Source organism: Spinacia oleracea, chromosome 5 (genome assembly GCF_020520425.1).
Source record: "Spinacia oleracea cultivar Varoflay chromosome 5, BTI_SOV_V1, whole genome shotgun sequence".
Taxonomy (NCBI): domain Eukaryota; kingdom Viridiplantae; phylum Streptophyta; class Magnoliopsida; order Caryophyllales; family Amaranthaceae; genus Spinacia; species Spinacia oleracea.
Window position 1 is genome coordinate 98,571,487 of NC_079491.1, and position 21,801 is coordinate 98,593,287.

The 21,801-nt window shown below is 36.5% G+C and overlaps 1 protein-coding gene across 1 annotated transcript; it reads right to left on the minus strand.

Moving 5' to 3' along the window:
- Nucleotides 1-16,520: 16,520 nt before the first annotated feature.
- On the minus strand, nt 16,521-20,531 carry LOC110794697 (probable GTP-binding protein OBGM, mitochondrial). The gene is made up of 5 exons (XM_021999660.2): nt 19,952-20,531; nt 18,357-18,459; nt 17,096-17,344; nt 16,796-16,858; nt 16,521-16,697 (listed from the first exon to the last, which is right to left on the minus strand). The coding sequence occupies exons 3-5, from the start codon at nt 17,171-17,173 to the stop codon at nt 16,521-16,523; spliced, it is 318 nt and encodes a 105-aa protein (XP_021855352.1). The 5' UTR covers nt 17,174-17,344; nt 18,357-18,459; nt 19,952-20,531.
- Between the last annotated feature and the right edge of the window lie 1,270 nt (nt 20,532-21,801).

The window sequence follows — 21,801 nt, forward strand, 5'->3', positions numbered from 1 at the left end:
TCGAGCGTTGGCGCGCGCAGCGAGCACCAGCTCGCGTGTTCGATTGATGCCTTGCGATGCGACGCAGCGCATGGGCTGCGCGCACATGGCCAGCGATGGCTGTGTGCGTGTGGCCCATGGGCGTGCGTTGCGTGAGGTTGTTGCGTTGCGATTAGATCGTTTTGAAATTTTAATTTGAGATTTTCAGTTTAAGTAATTTTAATTAATTTTAAAATTAATAATTTAAATTATTTTCTTGGATTTTAATTTTGAATATTGTAATTATAATAAATTTTATTTATTCTAATTATTTTACTAAAATTAAAATCAAGAATTAATTTAAATACGACTGAAATTAAATTAAACTTTTTGGATTCAATTATAAATTTATATGAGCTTTAAATTTTAATTAAATTTGTATGTTTCCGGTTAGACTAGAAATACATTTTTATGTTTAAAATTAGTAAAGCATATGAATTTATTGGTTTAAGTGGGATCCCTTTTTAGTCATAAACTCTTGATTAGGTCTACAAATCCTTAAGATTAAAACAACTTGATTAGAATTAATAAGGACTGAATAATTTGTAGATTATTGGTGCCCTTGATTAATTGCTGCAAATGTTTACGTGATGCATAATGTGTTTTACTAACCAGCTATGTGGGCCATTCATGTTAATGAATGGGTGAATGGTATATATTGTATATGTACTGTTTTGCAGGTTATGAAGTGACTAGTATGGCCCAAATAGGATAGAAAATATGGTATGCGTACCATTAATTTGAATGTAATTGGTCTAAAGTACCAAAGTTGTTTTTCAATTCAAATATGGTCTGCGTACCATCAAATAGTTGTAATTAGTTTTAATAATAGCTTGTTCTATTTGAAGAAAATGGTGCCTCCCACGGAGATTTTCAAGAAGGACTTTGAAGTTAAAGCTTCAAGATGAAGTCGGGCCATACTAGATCACATTTATCTTATGCATGTTTTAAGTTATTTATTGCTTTTAAATATGTCTTAAAATGCATGAGATCAAAAGCTTGATTATGTTGCATGATTAAGGATTTTAGTTCACTTAAAATCTAACCAACATAGTAAGAGCCTTAAGTTCCAAACTTAAAAATTGAGTTAAAAGGTGCCATGCCAAAATATACACTTGCTTGGATATCCTTTACATCAATCTAGTAATAGTTTTCGCTCAGCGAGGTGTTACTTATTGGTCCTAAAGGGGCAAGGTACACAAATAATTGTGAGTACATGTTAGTTTTGGTGAAACTCAACGATATAAGTAAGGAGTCCTTTTATGTCGTGGCAAAATCGATAGGTTTACCTAATAAGTTCTTAGACGTACCTATCAACCAAGAGTAGTTTCTAGACTATTAGCAAAAGGCTTTTGCTTACCTAAAATGTTTTAGAATTGAGTCGACAAACTGTGCTTAATTCTTCAATGGTTTTAGGGTCTTGGAATCATTTTATTCACACCTGCCGGAACACATAATTCGAATAAAATGCTAATGACTTGTTTAAATTGCATGATTGCTTTAATTTTCAAGTTATTACTCATGATAAATGTTTAGACTTTGCATGCTTCAATATATGTTTTAATTATTGTTTATAATTAAATATATTGCACTGCAGTAAATCCTTTTAGAAAGGTAACAGTAAATTTCCTCGATTGGTAGTGAATCCAAGAACGATTCACGGAAATGAGAGAAAATGAGCAATTTAAATGTACGTTTCTTTTAGAGACTTTTATGGTTGTTTTCGAATATCAAAGTCGAATGCAAACCGATTGGTGCTTGTGAATTCAAAATACAATGTAGTTTTGAGATCATAAAGCATTGAGTTTAAACGCTCAGCTTTACCAATGGTTAACAACCTAATATCTTTGTCCATTTAATTCTCGAATGAGTCTAGTCCCTAGACATTCGAATAGATAGATGCTTAGAGAACTTTAGAAGCTTCTAGTAAGATCATCTAGTTGAAACTTAATATTCAACATAAAATGGTAAGAACCTTGTTGGAGCGACATTGGACATGTCTAACAAAGTATAAAAGTCAACACTAAAGAATTCAATTCTTAAGACTATAAGAAAGGGTACAAGAAATAGGAAAACAAGGAACAAATGAAAGGAATTTACGATTTTGTTTCTACCTATAAGTTTATGTTTAAAGAGAAGTGACCTAGCAATCAAACTTCCTTGGTATCATATACCGCTTGAGGTTCTTACTTCGGTAATAACTCAAACAATGGAAGCTAGGCTACACTAATGACCTACAAGTGGGAAATGAAGCATGGCAATGCTACATTAGTTGTAGGGTCATCTAGTTTGTTTTAAGTCCTTTCAAGGCTGGAACTTAATGGCTATTTTGTTCCATAATCAGCATACCTAAATTTCTGTTTCAAACACAGAAAGACTCACATTCAAGAAAAACAAAAACAATGTTTGTTTGTTTATTTGAATGAAATGGTCATTTACGGGTTGAGTCAATATGCTTGATTAAAACAAACAACTCTTTAACAATAAAAACTTTACTGGGTTCAAATCAACCCCTTGATTTGAGTTCCACTAATCTTTGGCATTGTTGCTTAGACCATATCAACAAGTTAACATTAAAAAGCTCTATTTTCATGGACTTTTGAAAGTTGATTGATTTCTAGATCAATTTAAGACAACTAGTCTTACTTGTTGAAAGTAACAATAGATTTGAACTATTGTTAGAACGCCTAGACAATAGAGTTCAAAGCTAAAGAAAGGTTTTATGACTTTATTATTTCACACAGATTTGAGTGAATATAGGTTTATTTACTCAATGTGATATAAGTTTGAATCTGTTTGGCTAGTTCAAAGATTCAGAAGTATAAAATCCACTTGGCAAGAAATCATAAAGATCTAGGTTAGATCATGTTGATGATTACTTGAGACCAAATATGATCATCAATGATTGTGTGTTGTAATTTCACAATCTAGGTCCATAAGATATGGCATATCTTAGTTGGAATAATCGAAGTCAATTAGTACTTGATTCGATTAATGATGAATCATAAAGACTTTTCCTATAATTTCTAAAACAAAATGCTCAACTACAACCAAACTAAACCAAATTCGTCAAAGCTATTGAAAAGTAATTTCAGAATAACTTTTCGTAAAATACATCTAGAGAGTTGCAAAACTCAGTGGGAGCTTAGTGTTTATCATTCGACAAACTAAGGCCCAAGTATAGATATATGTTTCATTGTGATTTATTCAAATGAGACACAAGGGTATTGTTTCTACCACGAATTTTTGAGAACATAATGTTTGTTTGCTCGAAATGATGTCCTTTTGGAGATTCGTTTCCAAAATGAATGGTGGGAGAAAATAGACCTCGAAAGTCTTTGAGGCGAACAACAAACATAGACGGACATTCCGGAGGCTTTTCGAAGTTCTTTAGAAAATCCGAACACGTATTCTTTAAGGACTTTAGAAGTGGCTTTTAAAGAATAGACATCTCTTAGAAGACTTTACAAGTGCTTCAAGGAGAACAGAATATTCAAAAGACTTTCAAGTGGCTATTGATATTATATTGTTTGATGTTCTATACCCAAGTAGGCATAGAGTTCAAGTCACTGAAACTATGAGATTCTTCTATTAGATAGTGAAGAAACATGGAGTTCAGGTCACTGAAGCTATGCAATTCTTCTATTAGATAGTAAAGAAACCTACAACTTGCAGTCAAACTATTAATAAGTTTGTGACCTATAAGAAAGCTATGACGAAACCCAGATTTCCTAAAATGGTTAGAGGCCATATATAGACTCAAATGTTTTAATGGTTAGAGGCCATAAAACATACTCAATGTTTTGATGACAAAATTAAAATTTTGTTGATTTGCAAGAATAGTTTCACACCTATTGGTTGCAAGTTTGTTTTAAGGATAAAAACCATCAAACATGAAATTGTGTTCACACGTACACAAAGCTAGATTAGTTGCTAAAGGTTACAAGCAAATTCATGACATGGATTGTGTTGAAACCTCATGCATAATCGTAATGCTCAAGTCTATAATTCAAGCAATGATTGCATATTGGTACATATGACAATTGGATGACAAAACGTATTCCTCAATCAAATGTTGGAAGAAAACTATGTACATGGCATGTCATAGGATTTGTGGATCCAAATAAATGCTTGAAAAGGAAAGCTAGCTTATAAAATCTAAGTACAGATTTAAGCAAGCAATTGGGAATTAGAATTGTATTTTAGTGAAGCTAATAAGTATTTTAGTTTCATAAAATGTACATGATTCTTATAGATATATAAGAAGTTTAGTGGGAGTACATAAAAACTTAATTGGTCCTGTGTGTATCACACACATATCTCTCTATTGTGAAATAACATTCAAATGCTAATGACTTAGATTTGAAATTATTCATCAATGATGGACCAAGGCGAAACTTAGTACATAGTGGGTATTAAGATCTATTTACAAAGATCTTATATTAATGTTTTGGATTAAGTAATGGCATTTACCAAATCAAACACGAAAGACTCCATTGGAGATATTCGACCCATGTGAATAAATCTAAGTAATGAATGTTTGAACTATGTATAAGCAGTTACTAAGTTAAACATCAAAGGATCTAAATGAGATTCCTAACCTATATTATATGTCAAAGATTTAGCTGGATTCAGTATCTACTGAAATTGAATGAGTTAAAGTTACATGAATAGAATTCAATTGGGAATTATTCTGCAAAAGAATTTATCATGTATGATATAATATGAGGATCGCCAAAAACGTATCGTATGACTTTAGGCATGACGAACATATACCAATCTCTATTGATCTAAGTGAAGATCAACTAGATTGAGATCAAGAATACTTATGGTACTTGAAAAGGTACATAGGAATAGTTCTTGATTCAAGGAAATATAGATATGCTAAATATTGATGCTACACGCATAAACACTGGCAAAGGATCAAGCAAGACCCTTTGGAGTTAACCTTTGATAAGGACAAGCTATAGAGCATCGTGTTTTGAAATGGCAACATGGATTGGAGACCATGAGTTGTTGCGTGGGAAATTAAAATATTAATTTCTATGTTCTAAGATACAACTGGAAAGTATTCCACATATCTGTGAACTGCTTGGATAAGTAATTCCAAACAAAGCATCACTAGCAACATATAAAGTTGAAGTAAAAGTACTTATTGCCTAAAAAGCAATAAAACAGGGTTGTTTATGTTAAAGAGTTCTTCACTGAACTTGGGTAGATCACATGTGTGCTGGCTTGATGGTTCTTCATTGAAAAATGCGTAGAACCACTCTTGAAGCAAGAAAAGACTAGATCACAAAATAAACATACTCAAAAGATCTTATCATCATATCTCGGAGACATTCGATGAAAAGGATATTAAGATTGGCAAAGCATGATAACTAAACCTATGCAACAAGTGAGAAGCAACACTCACGTTGTAGCACTGGAAATCAAGCATAGCTTTGAATTCCATGAACTGTTTTAAAGATGGGTTTGAGGCCCATGGTTGTAAAACACTGGGGTTGAAACATTTATCATATATGAAAAGTATTTTCATATTCCATTTAATCTTGGTTTAGTATTAAATGATGAGTCCCTTCAATTTGACGTTATATTCAAGATAGACTGTCAGGACCAGTCTTGTGACTAAGAAATGTCTATCAAGTGAACTTGAATGTCAAAGGTTGAAAATGGTCCCTAGTCGGAGTTTTCTATAAAATTGGACGCATAGAAAACGTTAGACGATTAGAATGCAAGATGACTAGTAGTTCTGTTTCTTGAACTATGTGGACATGGCAATGTCATAATCATTTGCATAGATACTTATTTTGGGAAGACTAGTATCGGACAAGACCTATGAAACTTTACTGTAAGAGATGAAAATCTGTCATAAGTAAATTTCATTAAAATTATTAGACACCAAATCCTCAATACCTGAGTGATTTGAGATTACTTGTTTGAGAACTGGTTGCTTTGACGTTGACCAACCGTCGCACCGTAAAAGGAGGCTATAAAGGCAACGCTCAGGTAATCACCTATCAAACGAAGTCTAATCTCAAGATCGCAAGATTGGGATTGTCCTCCCATAAATCGGGATGAGATGCTTAAAAGTTTTACAAGGCCACTCGGAGAGCTAGAAACTGTGAAATGCATGGCCGTGCTCGGATGAATCATAGGCTATGATTATCTGTTTATTTGATCAGTTGAACTTTGAAACCGAGGAACACCTCTGGACATAATAAGGATGACAACTCTTACCTTATGTTCAAGAGCAAGCATCGAGCGACAAAGGAATTAGGAAATGCACACTTGTCCCTAAGGACAAGTGGGAGACTGAAGGAAATAATTCCCTTGGTCCAAGTATGCATTCTATGTTAAGTCTAATAAGTGCGGTTCAGTATTAATTAACAAGTTAATAATTCAGTGAGATCAAGTGAGCTGAATGCCTAGCTAGAGGCCGCTTCAGTTCAAGTGGAATAAATGATATTAATCCACAGCTTACTCTTGACTGCACCCGTAGGGTCACACAAATAGTACGTAAACGGATCAAGTATTTAATGGCATTAAATACTCCATCTATGGATATTCGGAATCGACGGATCTTGATTTCAGTGGGAGCTGAGATCGTCACAGGCAAGAAATGAATACTCCGGAAATGATGATATTGCCGGAAACGGAAATATGGATCGTATCGGAAATATAAATATTATCCAAGTCGTAGATGTTTCCGGAAACGGAAACATGGTACGTATCGGAAAATATTATCGGAAATGGAAATATTGCCGGAATCGGAAATATTGCCGGAAACGGAAATATGGTCAGAATCGGAAATATTATCGGAATCGGAAAATAATTCCGGAAACGGAAATATTAAATATTTGTTCGAAACGGAAATTAATTCCGGAATCGGAAATATTAAATATTGTTCGTATCGGAAATGAATTCCGGAACCGGGAATTTAATCGGAAGCGTATCGTACGAATAAGCATCGGACGAGGCCTGCCGGACGAGGGCCCAGCACGAAGCCAGGCCATCGCCCAGCAAGCCAAGCGCGCCACACGAACAGCCAAGGCCACGCCAGGCCATGGCAGCGCGCGCAGCTGCGAGCAGTGGGCTGCGAGCATTGCTGCAGCTCGCGTGGGCTTGTAGCTCGCGTGGGCCGAGCGGCCGTGTGGGCTGTGCGCGGGCATGGCCTGCATGCTTGCGAGTCATGCTCGTGTAGAGTTTGTGTTCACATACGAAACCTAAAGAGTATAGGATTTGTTTAATGATTAAAATTCCTAATCCTAAAAGATAAATTAATTAAATAAGAATTCTACTAGGATTCTAATTTAATTAATTCGTATCCTAGTAGGATTCGATTACTTATTCCATGGTCTATAAATATGAGTTAAGGGCTCATAATTTATATCGAGTATTCAAGTATTCAAAGTGATTTTTGAGAGCAAAAATTCAGTCATACAATTGCCTATATGTGCCGAAAATTCTAAGTACCTTAAGGGCGATCCTAGTTGGTCAAGCTTAAGGCGGATCCGGACGTGCTGTGGACTATCTACGGAGGGACGACACTTGGAGTCCTAAAGACTTGTTCTTGTTCGGTTCGGGCGCAGCTAGGGAAGGCACGCAACAAAGTGTATGCATCTAAACTATGCTAAATGATTATGTGTAAATAATATGCTTTCCTGGCTTTATGGTTTTTCCGCATGATTTATGAATTGTCATATGTATCATAACCTAACAGAAATATTGCCGGAAACGGAAATATTGTCAGAATCGGAAATATTATCGGAACCAGAAAATAATTCCGGAAACGGAAATATTAAATATTTGTTCGAAACGGAAATTAATTCCGGAATCGAAAATATTAAATATTGTTCGTATCGGAAATAAATTCCGAAATCGGGGATTTAATCGGAAGCGTATCGTACGAATTAGCATCGGACGAGGCCTGCCAGAAGAAGGCCCAACACGAAGCCGGACCATCGCCCAGCAAGCCATACACGCCACACGAACAGCCAAGGCCACGCCAGGCCCAGCAGGCCGTGGCAGCGCGCGCAGCGCGCGCAGTGGGCTGCAGCTCGCGTGGGCTTGTAGCTCGCGTGGGCCGAGCGGCCGTGTGGGCTGTGCGCGGGCATGGCCTGCACGCTTGCGGGTCATGCTCGTGTAGTGTTTGTGTTCACATACGAAACCTAAAAGGTATAGGATTTGTTTAAGGATTAAATTCCTAATCCTAAAAGATAAATTAATTAAATAGGAATTCTATTAGGATTCTATTTTAATTAATTCGTATCCTAGTAGGATTCGATTACTTATTCCATGGTCTATAAATATGAGTTAAGGGCTCATAATTTACATCGGGTATTCAAGGATTCAAGGTGATTTTTGAGAGCAAAAATCAGTAACACATTTGCCTACAAGTTGCCGAAAATTCCAAAGTACCTTAAGGGCGATTCTAGTTGATCAAGCTTAAGGCGGATCCGGACATGATGTGGACTATCTACGGAGGGACGACACTTGGAGTCCTAAAGACTTGTTCTTGTTCGGTTCGGGCGCAGCTAGGGAGGGCACGCAACAAAGTGTATGCATCTAAACTATGCTAAATGATTATGTGTAAATAATATGCTTTCCTGGCTTTATGGTTTTTTCGCATGATTTATGTTTTGTCATATGAATCATAACCTAACAACTCAAACCCTAGAGACACAGAGAACCCTAATTCTCTCTGTGCCTCCAAAGTGAGTTCTTCCCAAAGGCAAAGTATCTTGATCGGTTGTCTAAGCTACGATAATCAAGACGGATCTGACGTGTCGGTGAACCAAGTAGAGGAACGACGAGTGGAGTTCTTTGTTCGTGTTCGTTGGCAGATTATTGTGGAAAACACGCTTCGAATGTAAGTTTCCTTAATCTGTGCTTTATACATGTTTCCTGGCTTTGGGGATTGTTCCGCACATGTTATTATGTTTAACTGTATTCCCATAGAGTGGTATCGTGAGCCTTATGTATTCAAAGCATGAATTAGCATGATTATTATTGTTTTTGCATCTGTCGAAAATTTGGAATTTTTGTTGATTTTTCGGAATTTTTACGATTTATTGGATAAATTGCGTAATAATCAGGTCCGAAATCAAAACTATTCTCTTTTTCGATTTTTAAAACCCTAATTTGATTGAAAACGATTTTCTATGATCAACTCATGAGAATAGAATTGCGAAAACAGGCCTCGAAGTATCGTTTTTTGGGCGTTTTTGTTAATTTTTCATTAAAAATTAAAAGTGTCGGACAGTAATTCAATTAAAAGGTCGACCTAATCTACTCAGAATTGCTTAAAATTTTTACATAATGTTGCTGGGTACATGCTTGATCCATGGTAAAATTTTCAGATTTTTCCGATAAATATAAACCCTAATTTTGCCTTTCCCCAATTCGTAAAATTTGAAACCCTAATTGAATTTTAATTTATTTTGGTTTAATAATTCGGTTAATTGGGAAAGGGGATATAATTTCATGGGTCAGTGGCTAATTTTAAAAATTATTGGATTAAAATTTTGAATGGTTTCGTTAATTTTAATCGCACTTAAACCAAATTATTAAAAATCTGAAATTTAATTGTTTATGAACGATTTAAAGCTTCGGATTTTATTAATTAAAAGTTCAAACTTTAATGTTGATTCGATCGTTCTTAAAATTTTGAATATTGTTAGCCCTTGATTTATTAATTTTACGAAATTGGATTGTCGTCAAAGTTTATTAAATCATTAAAAATCGTTCTTTTTCGAAAATAAAAATCGTAACTTTTTGAAAAATAAAATTAATGCAAGTTCGTGAATTAAATTTAATTTAAATTAAGTGGGTCCGCATTACGAACCAAAGGCACGAACATGAGCATGGTGGACGTATGGCTCGTCGAGCCATACTAGGCCATTGTGCTTAGGCCGAGCCATGCGACATAGGCAGCAGCAGCTATGCTGCGTGCCTCGTGCGCGCTGGGCGAGGAAGGGCAGGCGGGTGAGCTTGCGGGGCTGCGACGAAGCGAGGCGCAAGCCTTGCGACGTCCAGCACACACACGATGCACAACACGCACGCAGGGGCAGCACGCTGCGGGGACGCGGTGCGCGCGCGATGGGGCTGGGGGTGTGCGAGCCTTGCTCGTGCGCTCTTGGGCCTCACGCAAGGCGGGGCTGGGCGCAAGCCTATCCCGATTAAGCAATTGGACTTTTTTTTTGTTAAAAATCGTTTAATTCGTTGGGCTTCGTATATTTGCATTAATTTGGGCTAACGGGATATTTAATTTAATATTTTATTTGCTTGGGCCGGGCCGCGAGTTTTAATTTAATATTTCATAATTAATTATCCGGAATAATTATTGGTTTGAGTGGGAGCCACTAAATGAAATTAAAATGAAATAATTATTTTTAATTATTTTCGTAGGTCGCATTATTTTTATTAAATTCAATTTTAATTAGAATAAAGTCTAAGGATTAATAATTTGGAAATTGATTAATCTTTTAGGACGCGTTTATGTGAACGTGAATTTTAATTAATTCACGTAAATACTTGCATATTAATATGGGCCATTCGTTTTAGCATACGAATGGGTGAATGCATAGAATATATATTTTATGCAATGCACGTACTCCAAGTGACTAGTATGGCCAAATTTAGGATAGTTAAATACGGTCTGCGTACCGTTCTATCTTTGAATGTAAAGTTTTAAATATGGTCTACATACCATGGAAATTTTGATGTAATTTATTATTTTCAAGTATTTCTAAGTTTAGAACTTTAAGTTAGCATTTGAATGAAGATTCAAGACGATGCCAAGCTAACAAGGAGGTGATGAAGATTGGATGCTTCAAGACAAAAGTTTTGGGCCATACTAGATCACCATTTATTTATGCACTTCAATATATATATATATTATGTGTGAATGTATGGATGTATGTATGCTTTGCATGAACAGGTTGTTTCCTATGAATCGATTAGTTTTAAGTTCACTTAATAATCGAACCAACATAGAAACAACTAGGTCCAAGTAATATTGAGTTTAAAAATTGCCTTCCAAATCAACACTTACAAAAATCTAGGGATCTAAGATAGTAGGTTTACGCTAAAGCGAGGTGCTATTTTAGTTGACTTAGGTGGTAAGGCGTCCTAAAGGAGCACGTTGATTGTGGTTACAACTCAAACAACAATGGCACTAAGTTGTGGCAATGGGATAAAATTATGGCATTAATTTATTAACCAAGAGTAATTTGGAGATTACTAGCAATAGGTTTTGCTTACCTGAAATCTTAAACTACTTAAGACATGCTAAAGCTGCTTAAGGATTTAGGACTTTTGGGGTCTTGGAATCGTTTCATTCATTTTGGACCATGTTTTTGCTTTTTGCATGAATGAAATGTTTTAATAGCTTTAATTTTTTTTTTCCTCAGCTTTAATAGCTTTAATGATTGCATGTTTTTGCTTTTATTTCAAAGTTATTGAATTGTATGAATGGTTATTTATTGCAAATTCTTTTCGATTGTAGTAATCAAATGGCCGCGAACAATAACACTTTCAATCTGCGTTCAATTCTCGACAAAGAGAAGTTGAATGGCAACAATTTCCTCGACTGGCAAAGGAACTTACAAATAGTTCTTATGCATGAGGAAAAAGAATATGTCCTTGAGGAAGAGTTACCGGAAGAGGCTGGGCTGGAGGTAACTCAAGCTGCCCTTAATCGTTGGATTCAGGCCAACAGGGATGTCAAATGTGTGATCCTTGCATCCATGAGTCCTGAACTTCGGAAAACGTTCATTAACTCGGATGCTTACCAAATCATCTCGGAGTTGAAGAACATGTTTCAGGACCAAGCCAGAATCGAAAGATTCGAGACTCAGAGGTTGATCCTTGAGACTAAGCTCAAGAAAGGAGAACCAGTGAGCCCACATGTTCTTAAAATTATTGGACTCTTTGAGAACATGAGAGCTCTAGATTCCGACGTCTCAAATGAAATGGCTATTGACATCATTCTCCATTCGCTTCATAATGGCTATGATCAGTTCAAGTTGAATTACAACATGAACAGCATGGATAAATCTCTTACTGAGCTTCACAGTATGCTGAAAAGACGCTCAAGCAAGAGAACAAGCACGATATGCTTATGGTGCGTAAGGGCACGAACTTCAAGAAATCAGGCAAGAATAAGGGCAAGAAGGGTAAGGGCAAGGCTTCGCCCTCATCCAAGTCCAACGGTGCCAGTTCTAGTAAACAGAAAAGGGCGACTCGTTCTCCTGCCGACTCTGAATGCTTCTACTGCAAGAAGAAGGGGCATTGGAAGAGGGATTGCTTGAAGAACAAGGAAGATGAGAAGAACGGGAACGTTGCTTCTACTTTAGGTATGTATGTTATACATTGTAATCTTTCTAATTCTACTTCTTGGGTATTAGATATTGGTTGTGGCTCACACTTATGTTCCAATTCACAGGGACTAAGGAGAAGCAGAAGGCTTGATAAATGCGAGATGGATCTACGCGTGGGAAATGGAGCACGGATTGCTGCATTAGCCGTAGGATATTATTTTATTTCTTTGCCTAGTGGGTTTGTTTTGGAACTAGAAAACTGTTACTACGTTCCTAGTATCACCAGAAACATTATTTCCGTTTCAAGTTTGGATTCTAAAGGTTTTAGTTTTCAATTTAAAGACAATAGTTGTTCTTTTGCTTTGAATGGAATGTTTTATGGTTCAGCACAACAAGAAAACGGTCTATATGTGCTAGATACGAGCAAACACATTTATAACATAAATACCAAAAAGGCTAAAACCGGTGATTAGGATCTCACATTTCTGTGGCATTGTCGATTAGGCATATAAACATAAAGCACATGGAATTACTTCAACGGAAAGGAATTCTAGAATCATTCGACTTAGAGAAGATTGATCAATGCAAATCTTGTTTACTTGGCAAAATGACAAAGCAACCTTTCTCAAAAGTGGGAGAAAGAGCAAGCAAAATACTGGGGCTAATACATACGGACGTATGTGGGCCTATGAGTACGAAAGCTAGAGGTGAGTTCAGCTATTTCATAACGTTTACGGACGACTTCAGTAGATATGGCTATATTTACTTAATGAAGCACAAGTCTGAATCGTTTGAGAAATTCAGAGAATTTCAAAATGAAGTAAAGAATCAACATGGCAATAAAATCAAAGCTCTAAGATCGGATCGAGGAGGTGAATATCTTAGCCACGAGTTTGATGACCATCTAAAAGAATGCGGTATTCTTTCTGAATTGACTGCTCCGGGGACACCTCAATGGAATGGAGTGTCGGAACGGAGAAATAAGATCTTACTCGATATGGTCAGGTCAATGATGGGTCAGGCCGAACTTCCTTTACAGTTCTGGGGACATGCGTTGAAAACTGCAGCACTCACACTGAATCGTGCTCCGTCAAAAGCTGTTGAAAAGACTCCATACGAATTATGGACTGGGAAACTTCCAAAGTTGTCTTTTCTGAAGATTTGGGGTTGCGAAGCATATGTCAAGCGATTAATTTCGGACAAGCTACAACCTAAATCTGACAAATGTTTCTTCGTTGGGTATCCAAAAGAAACTATGGGGTATTACTTCTAAAACAAGTCAGACAACAAGGTATTCATTGCTCGTGACGGTGTCTTTTTGGAAAGAAATCATATTTCCAAATTGACAAGTGAGAGATGTAGACACCTACTTTTGTCCCCATTCCCGAAAGGGAAAGGTTCGATGATGAAATCATAAATCTCCACTTGACAACGCATCTCCTATAAAATAAACGAATCTCAATTCCCCTTTTCATTTCACCTGAAACCTGCTATTTATAGAAACCTGCTAAAAATAGTAACTGCCGTAAAGGGTAGCTTCTAAAAGTGGCAAGTCATAAAAGATAGAAACCTGTCGGAATTAGGTGTTGCACTCCAACATAAATCCTAAATGAGATAGAAAACTGCGAGAATCCTATTCCTAATATGATTCGGAAATAAGAGTTACGTATTAATTAAAATCCTAACAAGCCTATAGTTCGTAACGGGCCCAGACGCATCCCGTCGCAAGGTTAATACGCACTAAAAGACTCGATTAAGTCTCAAACTCTACGGATTTCAGGAATCCGAATCTGACTAAAGAAAACAGCCCAGACCCTATTTTCAACGCCTGGCTCTGGGCGCCGAAACCTGGGTACCTGTTTTTTCCTAATTCTTTGTGGATTAGAACTCTGCAATTCTATCTTTCCACGAACTCTTCCCTATAAATACAGCCCCAAATTCGACGTGAAAGACACACAACACATAATTATATTCTGAGTATTGACTCCAACCCTTAGCCTAAGCCTCACGCTGCGAAACTGTTCACGCGTTCTGTCGCAATCGATCCATAAATCGAACAGAACGTATCCTGTCCCATAATTGAGATTCGTTAAATAAAAAGGAGAAATAGCAAAGTCAAAGTGGTTAGTTTTCTGAGAACCGTGACGCACCTCTCAAGGGTGCGTCGTAATGTGCCCCTTCTCGATGATTTAATTGCTTTCCTCGCCCTTTTTATGAACTGTCACTACTACAAAAATGGGCAAAGAGACCCGTCCAAAATAGCCGAAGAGACCTCCTTAAAGGGGGTCTCTAGATGGGGGGGTCTCTTTTTAAAACAGACCCCCTCTCCTAGAGGGGGTCTGTTTGTTAAAAGCTAGAGACCCCTTACGTAAGAAAAGGGGTCTCTTATATAAAGTTTGTCAAAAATATTTTAGAGGGGAAAGAGACCCCTTTTTAGAGATATGGGATCTTTTTGTTAAAAATATTCAGACCCCATAGGTAAGATAGGGGGTCTCTTTGAATTTCTTTAATTTTTTTATTCACGAAATTAAGACCCCATATCTCAGATATGGGGTCTCTTTGAAATTTTTTAGTATTATAACTAGAGAGCTCTTTTTATACATAACGGGTCTTTTTTCATTTATATTTTTTAAAAACACATTAGATAATAGCAGGTATAAACCTGTAGTTTACTTAAACCTGATGCTATTAAACTTTAAACCTGCTGTTAAACGTGTTTACACCTGCTGCATTCAGAAGTCGTGTTAAACTTGTAACTTACACCTGCTGCTATACCATTTCGTATTAATTCATTAACAATTCCATAATAATCCATATTATTACCAAAAATATATTTCCAATAAATAATGTTCAAAACGCAAAAGTTTTACATTAACTGTAGTTTCCATAAACGTAAAAGCTTGACATCATAATTTCCAAAAACGTAAAACAAAAGGTTCTAAAATCTAATCATTCACACCAATTTACCAATAACTGGAATCGAAACTCATGGAGTTATTTCCATACCAACATCTTTGTTTTCTTCGTCTTCGTCTTCATCTTGCTTGAGAAAATACTCGACCCACACGTCTCTAACCTCATCCACATTTTCCGATGAATAAGTTTCTTGAGAAAACTGTAAATAAGTAAAAATAATTAGTACTATTATTTAAGCAAATGCATAGTTAGTATTTGTTTGAAAAGAAAGAAATTCTCCGAACTATATCAAATATATAATTTTTACAGTCTGATAATAATCTTAATCATATATTGCGCATTGAGCTAACACAGTTTAATAGAAAATTGAGTTAAACCATTAATTAAGTGATTAGAAGCTAGCTACAAGCGCAAACTTAGTCAAATTTGACAAAATACAGTTTAGTGCAATGAAGTCGGACTACTGATATAAGAAGAAGAAGAAGAAGAAGAAGAAGAAGAAGAAACACCAGAGATAGCGCAAGTGAGGAGAGGAAGTGGAATAGAAGAATTTTATAATTCAAACTTATCAAACACTAAAAAATAATATGAATACAAAGTACATTATTTAAAACACAAAAAAATTGCAATAGGGTATTAAAATAAACCTATGATAAGAAAATATGTTATGCTGAAATCTTGGATTATAGTATATAGCTTAAGATTGGTCTCTATATAAGATTGTAAAGGGATGAGATGAGAACAAAATAGACAAGTCTTTGGGTTTTGACTACAAAGTATTCAGTGAGCAGATAAAACCAACACATAAACTGGACGACAAAATAATAAGCGAGAGAATAAGTGAAGCTTTCGAGGTGAAAGAACGTCGTGGTGAGTGTAAGTGTATCTCACCTTTATGTGTTTGGAAGGGAGCAAAATTTGGTGTCTTGTCTTTGTGTTTACTTGGATTTGGTGTCTCGTCTTGTCTTCTGTATCCTTTGTAGCTGCTGAGTAAGTTAATTTGCTCATTCAGCTTATCAAAAGAAAGAAAATACGTCTTTGGATGATGAGGTATGGTGTTTACCACACATCACAAAGAATGGACAGTCTTACAAGAAGCTGAAGGGAAAGGAATCAAGTATGTGAAGTGTACCATGCTGCAGATGCAATTCACTTAAACAAGTGAGAAAAAACCTTCTCTTATCAGGAGCTTACATTGTATCAGATCTAATGATGCATGATGATCTCACTAAATTGTTGTTGGTTTAAACACTTTTCCTCAACCTAATCCATATCCGGCTCCCACAAACTAAAAGTGGATAGCTGATCAGATGCAAGGAGATCAGAAGTAAAAATACCTGGAAGATCCCAAGGGTGAATCACAGAAGATGACTTCTCCACTATTGAAGGGATTTCACTCTCCACAAAATAGATAGCAGTAGAAACAGGAACTTGCACAACCTGTGAAACAAGACTTGAGCAATCAATCAACCAACACCAAACATACAAATACTAATAAACAACTATGACCAATAACTAAAGGGCTAAAATATTATAACCTTGTCTTCTCCACGGCTGCCGATCTTATTCTTTGAAGTACCATGCCCACCCCATCGTCCATTCTGCAAATTAGCCACAAGGATATCATCTATAATGAATGAATTAATTGTTCCATGACCTAAAATACAGCAATAGCAGATACATAGAATACGATGTTAATCACATCACCGCCTTTTCACCTGTAAAATAAGGGGAATATAGATTGTGTTATCGGTAAAACTATGATTCCTATTAGAAGGTAATCACCATTAAAAGTGAAATCACTAATCATTCTGAAATCAAGTTAGAGTCAAACCCACCATCAGGCTTGCCATACCGATCAGTTCAACTACGTCACAAACTTCCATTCCCACTTCCACTGTCACCTCCCTTAACATGCAATCTAAACCGGTCAGCCATTCTACGCTCTTGAAATAAAATTATAGTAAATTAGAATGAAAGAGGAGAACGAAGGTCAGAAGATTTTGCTCACCTAAGCTAGTTAAAGAAATCACACCTTGATAGGTAAAATGGATGATTGGATTCAAGAAACTAGCAATACCAGCAAACTGAAAGGATCCTAACAACAAAACAAACTCAATATGAAATCTGAGCCTGAGACAGTTTCTTCATAGCCATAATATAATGATGTAGTGCTTCATGTTATATGTGAATGAATAAATTAAACAAGTCCCTGTTGGTATCCTTGCGATATACTTCATATGAAGTATTGAGCATCCGGAAGAAAAACAAAAACCTTGAGAAAAATACATTTGACATAGAAAAGGAAAAAGAATTTCAAACATAATAGGGAAATACATCGAGCAAGCTCTGTTTTCAATCTAGGAAAGCCTCCAAGCAGTACTCATCTCCAAATGATTCAAATTTACAGCAAAGCGCAAACAAGAACATAAGAATAAAGATAACAATACTATTTTAAATATGATCTGAGAATCCAACAAGCAGCTTATATGTGGAAAAGAAACACGAAGCACATAAGACAGTTAAATATCATACGATTTAACTACTAGAGCTAAGCCTTGCATTATTCCACAGATTCCTCCAAGCTTTTTGCCACTGGACACATTAGTCCTCAAAAACCTATTCATGCAATTAACTCCTAAGCAAGCTAAATCAACAAACAACAACATCAGGTAAAGATGTTCTTTCTTAAGCTAAATTTCATTTTAGGATCTTCTTACACTTAAACGTCACAACTCACAACATAAATATATAGCAAATCTTATATTTTAACAAGTTTTGAAACACAGGAATGGACCTCCTGAGCTTGTTCATTTAAATTCAATTTCATATGCATATAACAAATAGAATTATATCACCAATTAACTCAGCTAAGAGGGGTTTATAGATCAGTGAAATGCACACTGAAGGGAAGAATTTTATACTTTGTCAACGACTCAACGTCGAAAAGCCTATCACCACATTCATCTACATTACATCCATCTAAAGCAGGCACTACTCTAGCCACACATCACACGCTAATCACCCTTATTGGCAGCCAATTCTTCTTAGATAAGTAAAAGAAACAATCTGCAAGTTTCTCAAACAACAAGAAACTACCTTATGATTGTAGCCTTTTGCCGAACGAGACAGATTGGTACTATCTTCTGTTGTCAGCGCCTTTTAAGATTTTCTCATATTCAGCCTTTTCTATTGAAGTAACCTGAGTATGATAGGAAAAATATAAGTTATATATCAAGCAACCATGGAAACGGAAAACAAACACATAGCAGAGAGACTATCAACTGCCTATATTAGTAAGAAGCAACAATGGGAACACAAATACGTAGCAGTGTTATTATCGACTGCCTATAATGCAGCAACAACGGAAACACTTCCAGAATACAAACACATAGCAGATCTACTAACGACTACTCATAACAGTAAGCAGCAACCAAGGAAATTAAAACAGATCCAATGGTATTAACCTACACTTGTCCCCACATCTCAATCATACATATTTCAAGTTATATTTTCATTTTCATAATGAGCCAAAAAAGAAGATAACTCCAGGGGAAAGGATGAGAAAAGAAGATAGCCTCACTGTGTCACATGTATATGCTTGTCAGTACAGAGTCCATATGATAGATTACAATCGGAAAAAGTCATAAACTGCAAAATTACATAAACAGAATGCCAAAGAACAAAACTTTGATCTGACAACAGCTGAAAAATAGACACAAGAAAAGGTTTAACTGAACTTCAAAGACAGTGTTCGAACTTTTTTTTTTAAGGGAATGACAGTGTTTGAACTTAGCAATGCCAAAATTTCTTCCTGGCACATTTCAACAAAAAAACACAGTAGCAAACAACTAAACTCAAATCATACAACACATTTGAACCAATTAGATCAAAATGGACATGGAATTGCATCTCAACAATGAACACATATTATTGGCCACTGCCACAACAATAGACTATCAGATCAGGTCGAAGAAGACAAATTAAAATCAACAAAGGTCAATGTTGTAAAAAAAAGAAAAGAAAAGAAGGAAGACAGGGCTCTATGCTGAAACTCTCAACCCCGAGCTCTATGCTTTTTTTCCTAAAAGATAAAAGACGAGTATGTTTTCTTACCGTAATAGAATCATACAATTAATCTAGGATTACACATGTTGAAGCCATATTATTGTTTTTCAAAGGGAAAATACAATAGATAATGTAATTTGGAGAAAACATAAGAACTTATTCAGTCTATCAACTGCAATACTCTTTCTCATTCGACTCTTTTTTTTTATCTTACTGGGAAAAGGAGAAGAGGAACAGAACAAGCATTCTGCAGTCTGTACAACAAAAGCATTTTCCCAGAAACATATTGCTGATCAAAATGTCCCCGTGTAGAACAAGTATGTAAACATGACAAGGTGGAAATCATATTTTCCCGTGAAACTGGAAAAATCCTAACCCACAATTGCAATTACATGAACATTTAAACACAAAATTTCAGGAATTGAAATTTCACAAATTCAGGGGGGGAAAACCCAACTTCGTAGGAGAAATTGAAGTTGAAAAATTCAGAAGAAAAAAACCCCAATCTTGTAGCAGAAATTACAAATTGAAATCGAAAATCGAATAAACCCACAAGGTATTCAGAAATTCAAAAAATAAAATTAAAGAGAAGAAGAGAATGAAGAGAGTGTTGAGAAAAAAAAAACCTAAATTTGTAGTTCGCTAGCAACGATGGTGAGGTCGCCGATGGTACGGTAGTTCTCCGGTGGTAGTGCAATTCGCCGGTGGTGGTGAGTTCGTCCATGAGTTCGCCAATGGTTGTCTTTCCTGAAACCTAGCTCTTGAATCTAAGGAAGAAGAAAGAGGCAAACACAATAGGGTGAATTTTGGTTTAGCAGTTTAGCGAAGGTTTGGGGGGCAAATGAATGAAAGTGGAGACCCGTTGGATTAAACGACGGGTCTTTCCGCATTTTACTTTTTTTTTTTAATTATTATTTTACTTTAATTTGTATGGGAGGTGGGTCATATGATATATAAGAGACCCATTTTGTTAAATCAAGGGTCTCTGGTGTTTTTCATTTTTTTTTCACGTAAAAAAAGGACCTTTTTTATACATTAGAGACCCATTAATTCAGATGACGGGTCTCTTTATTTTTCCCTCTAATTTTAAGTGGGCCCTTTAACTCATAAGAGACCCGTTATATATAATATTAGATCTCTCATATTAAAAAGACCCGTTATGTCGATCAACGGGTCTTTTGCTAAGGGTCTCTTTGCCCATTTTTGTAGTAGTGTGTTAAACTAACTAAAACTGATTGTTCCATCACGCCTAACAAATATAATATTTTTGGGAAATTGGATTATCATGCTAGGTCCCTTAATGCTATTTAAATCAGATAATCGCGATCGATCTAGTATTATATGTTGCATATTGCTAAAATCAACTCAGATTAGTTTAATAGTTAACGCATGTCCCTTCAATTATTTATGCTGAGCTAGTAAGGATATCCTGCCTCTGGAGTTATCGACGAGCGAAGTACTCCTCTCGGTAGTTACAGTCCCCCGAACCCTCAATCTCTACCTTGCGGGTGTATGTTGAGAGATCCCCACACCAGGGATCACAAGGGAACCTACGGCCGTCGTGGTCAAACATAATTGCACTCCCTTTATGTCACGATAACCGGGTTTTGTCAGTTTTTCTCATTGTCGTTAAAAACTGAATGGCGACTCCTATATTACTAGTCAATTGGGTGTAAACTCACAGGAAATCCAATTACACTTGATTGAATAAAAAGAATCGTCACACCCACGAGGGACGAGGTCACGCATTAGCCTCGTGCTTGTGGGTAATGAAAATAGCCGAAGGGTGAAACGATCCTACCCCGCGTTTATTTCCCCATCAAGTTGGGACGACCAGAAAATCAGCATATTAATGTGAACGGGCAGAACCGCATAACGAATCTCGGCTCCCTCTGGAGTTGGGACTAAGGATACCTTTTTCCGCCAATAGGGGGGTGCATATGCCGCGCATGTTGCCCACTCGGTACTTGTGCAGGTAGTACACCTATCCCGAACCCAATCGCTCGCTCATTAGGTCCCTCTCGCCTGCATGCCCCTTTGGCTTGCACTTGCGGGTTGGCCTCTTGAGCGAAATTCGTTTGTTGAAGACACTACCTCGACCAGGGCGGTACCAAGCCAGGCGCAAATAAACTACCCATAGAAGCCTATCATAAACTACGTGACATATTTAATTTTCAAATCCATGTTTGTAATGTAGTTATGTGTAGCGAAATATGTGATTGTGTGTGACAAACTATCCTAGAAAACCAACGACCTTAAAAATTGCCCAAACATTCATAGACTAATTTGCCAAAGAGTTATACCGAAACACGTGTTCCGCAAACCTGAATGATCGCCACAAAAATAAGCGACGCTCGGGATGGCCTGTAACGAATCCCACAAACGCTGCTACGCGTAAAGGACGTTATTAGGCAAGCACGCAAATCGAAGTCGCATAAACAGAAGACAGAAAACGAGAACCAGCCAGGGACGCATT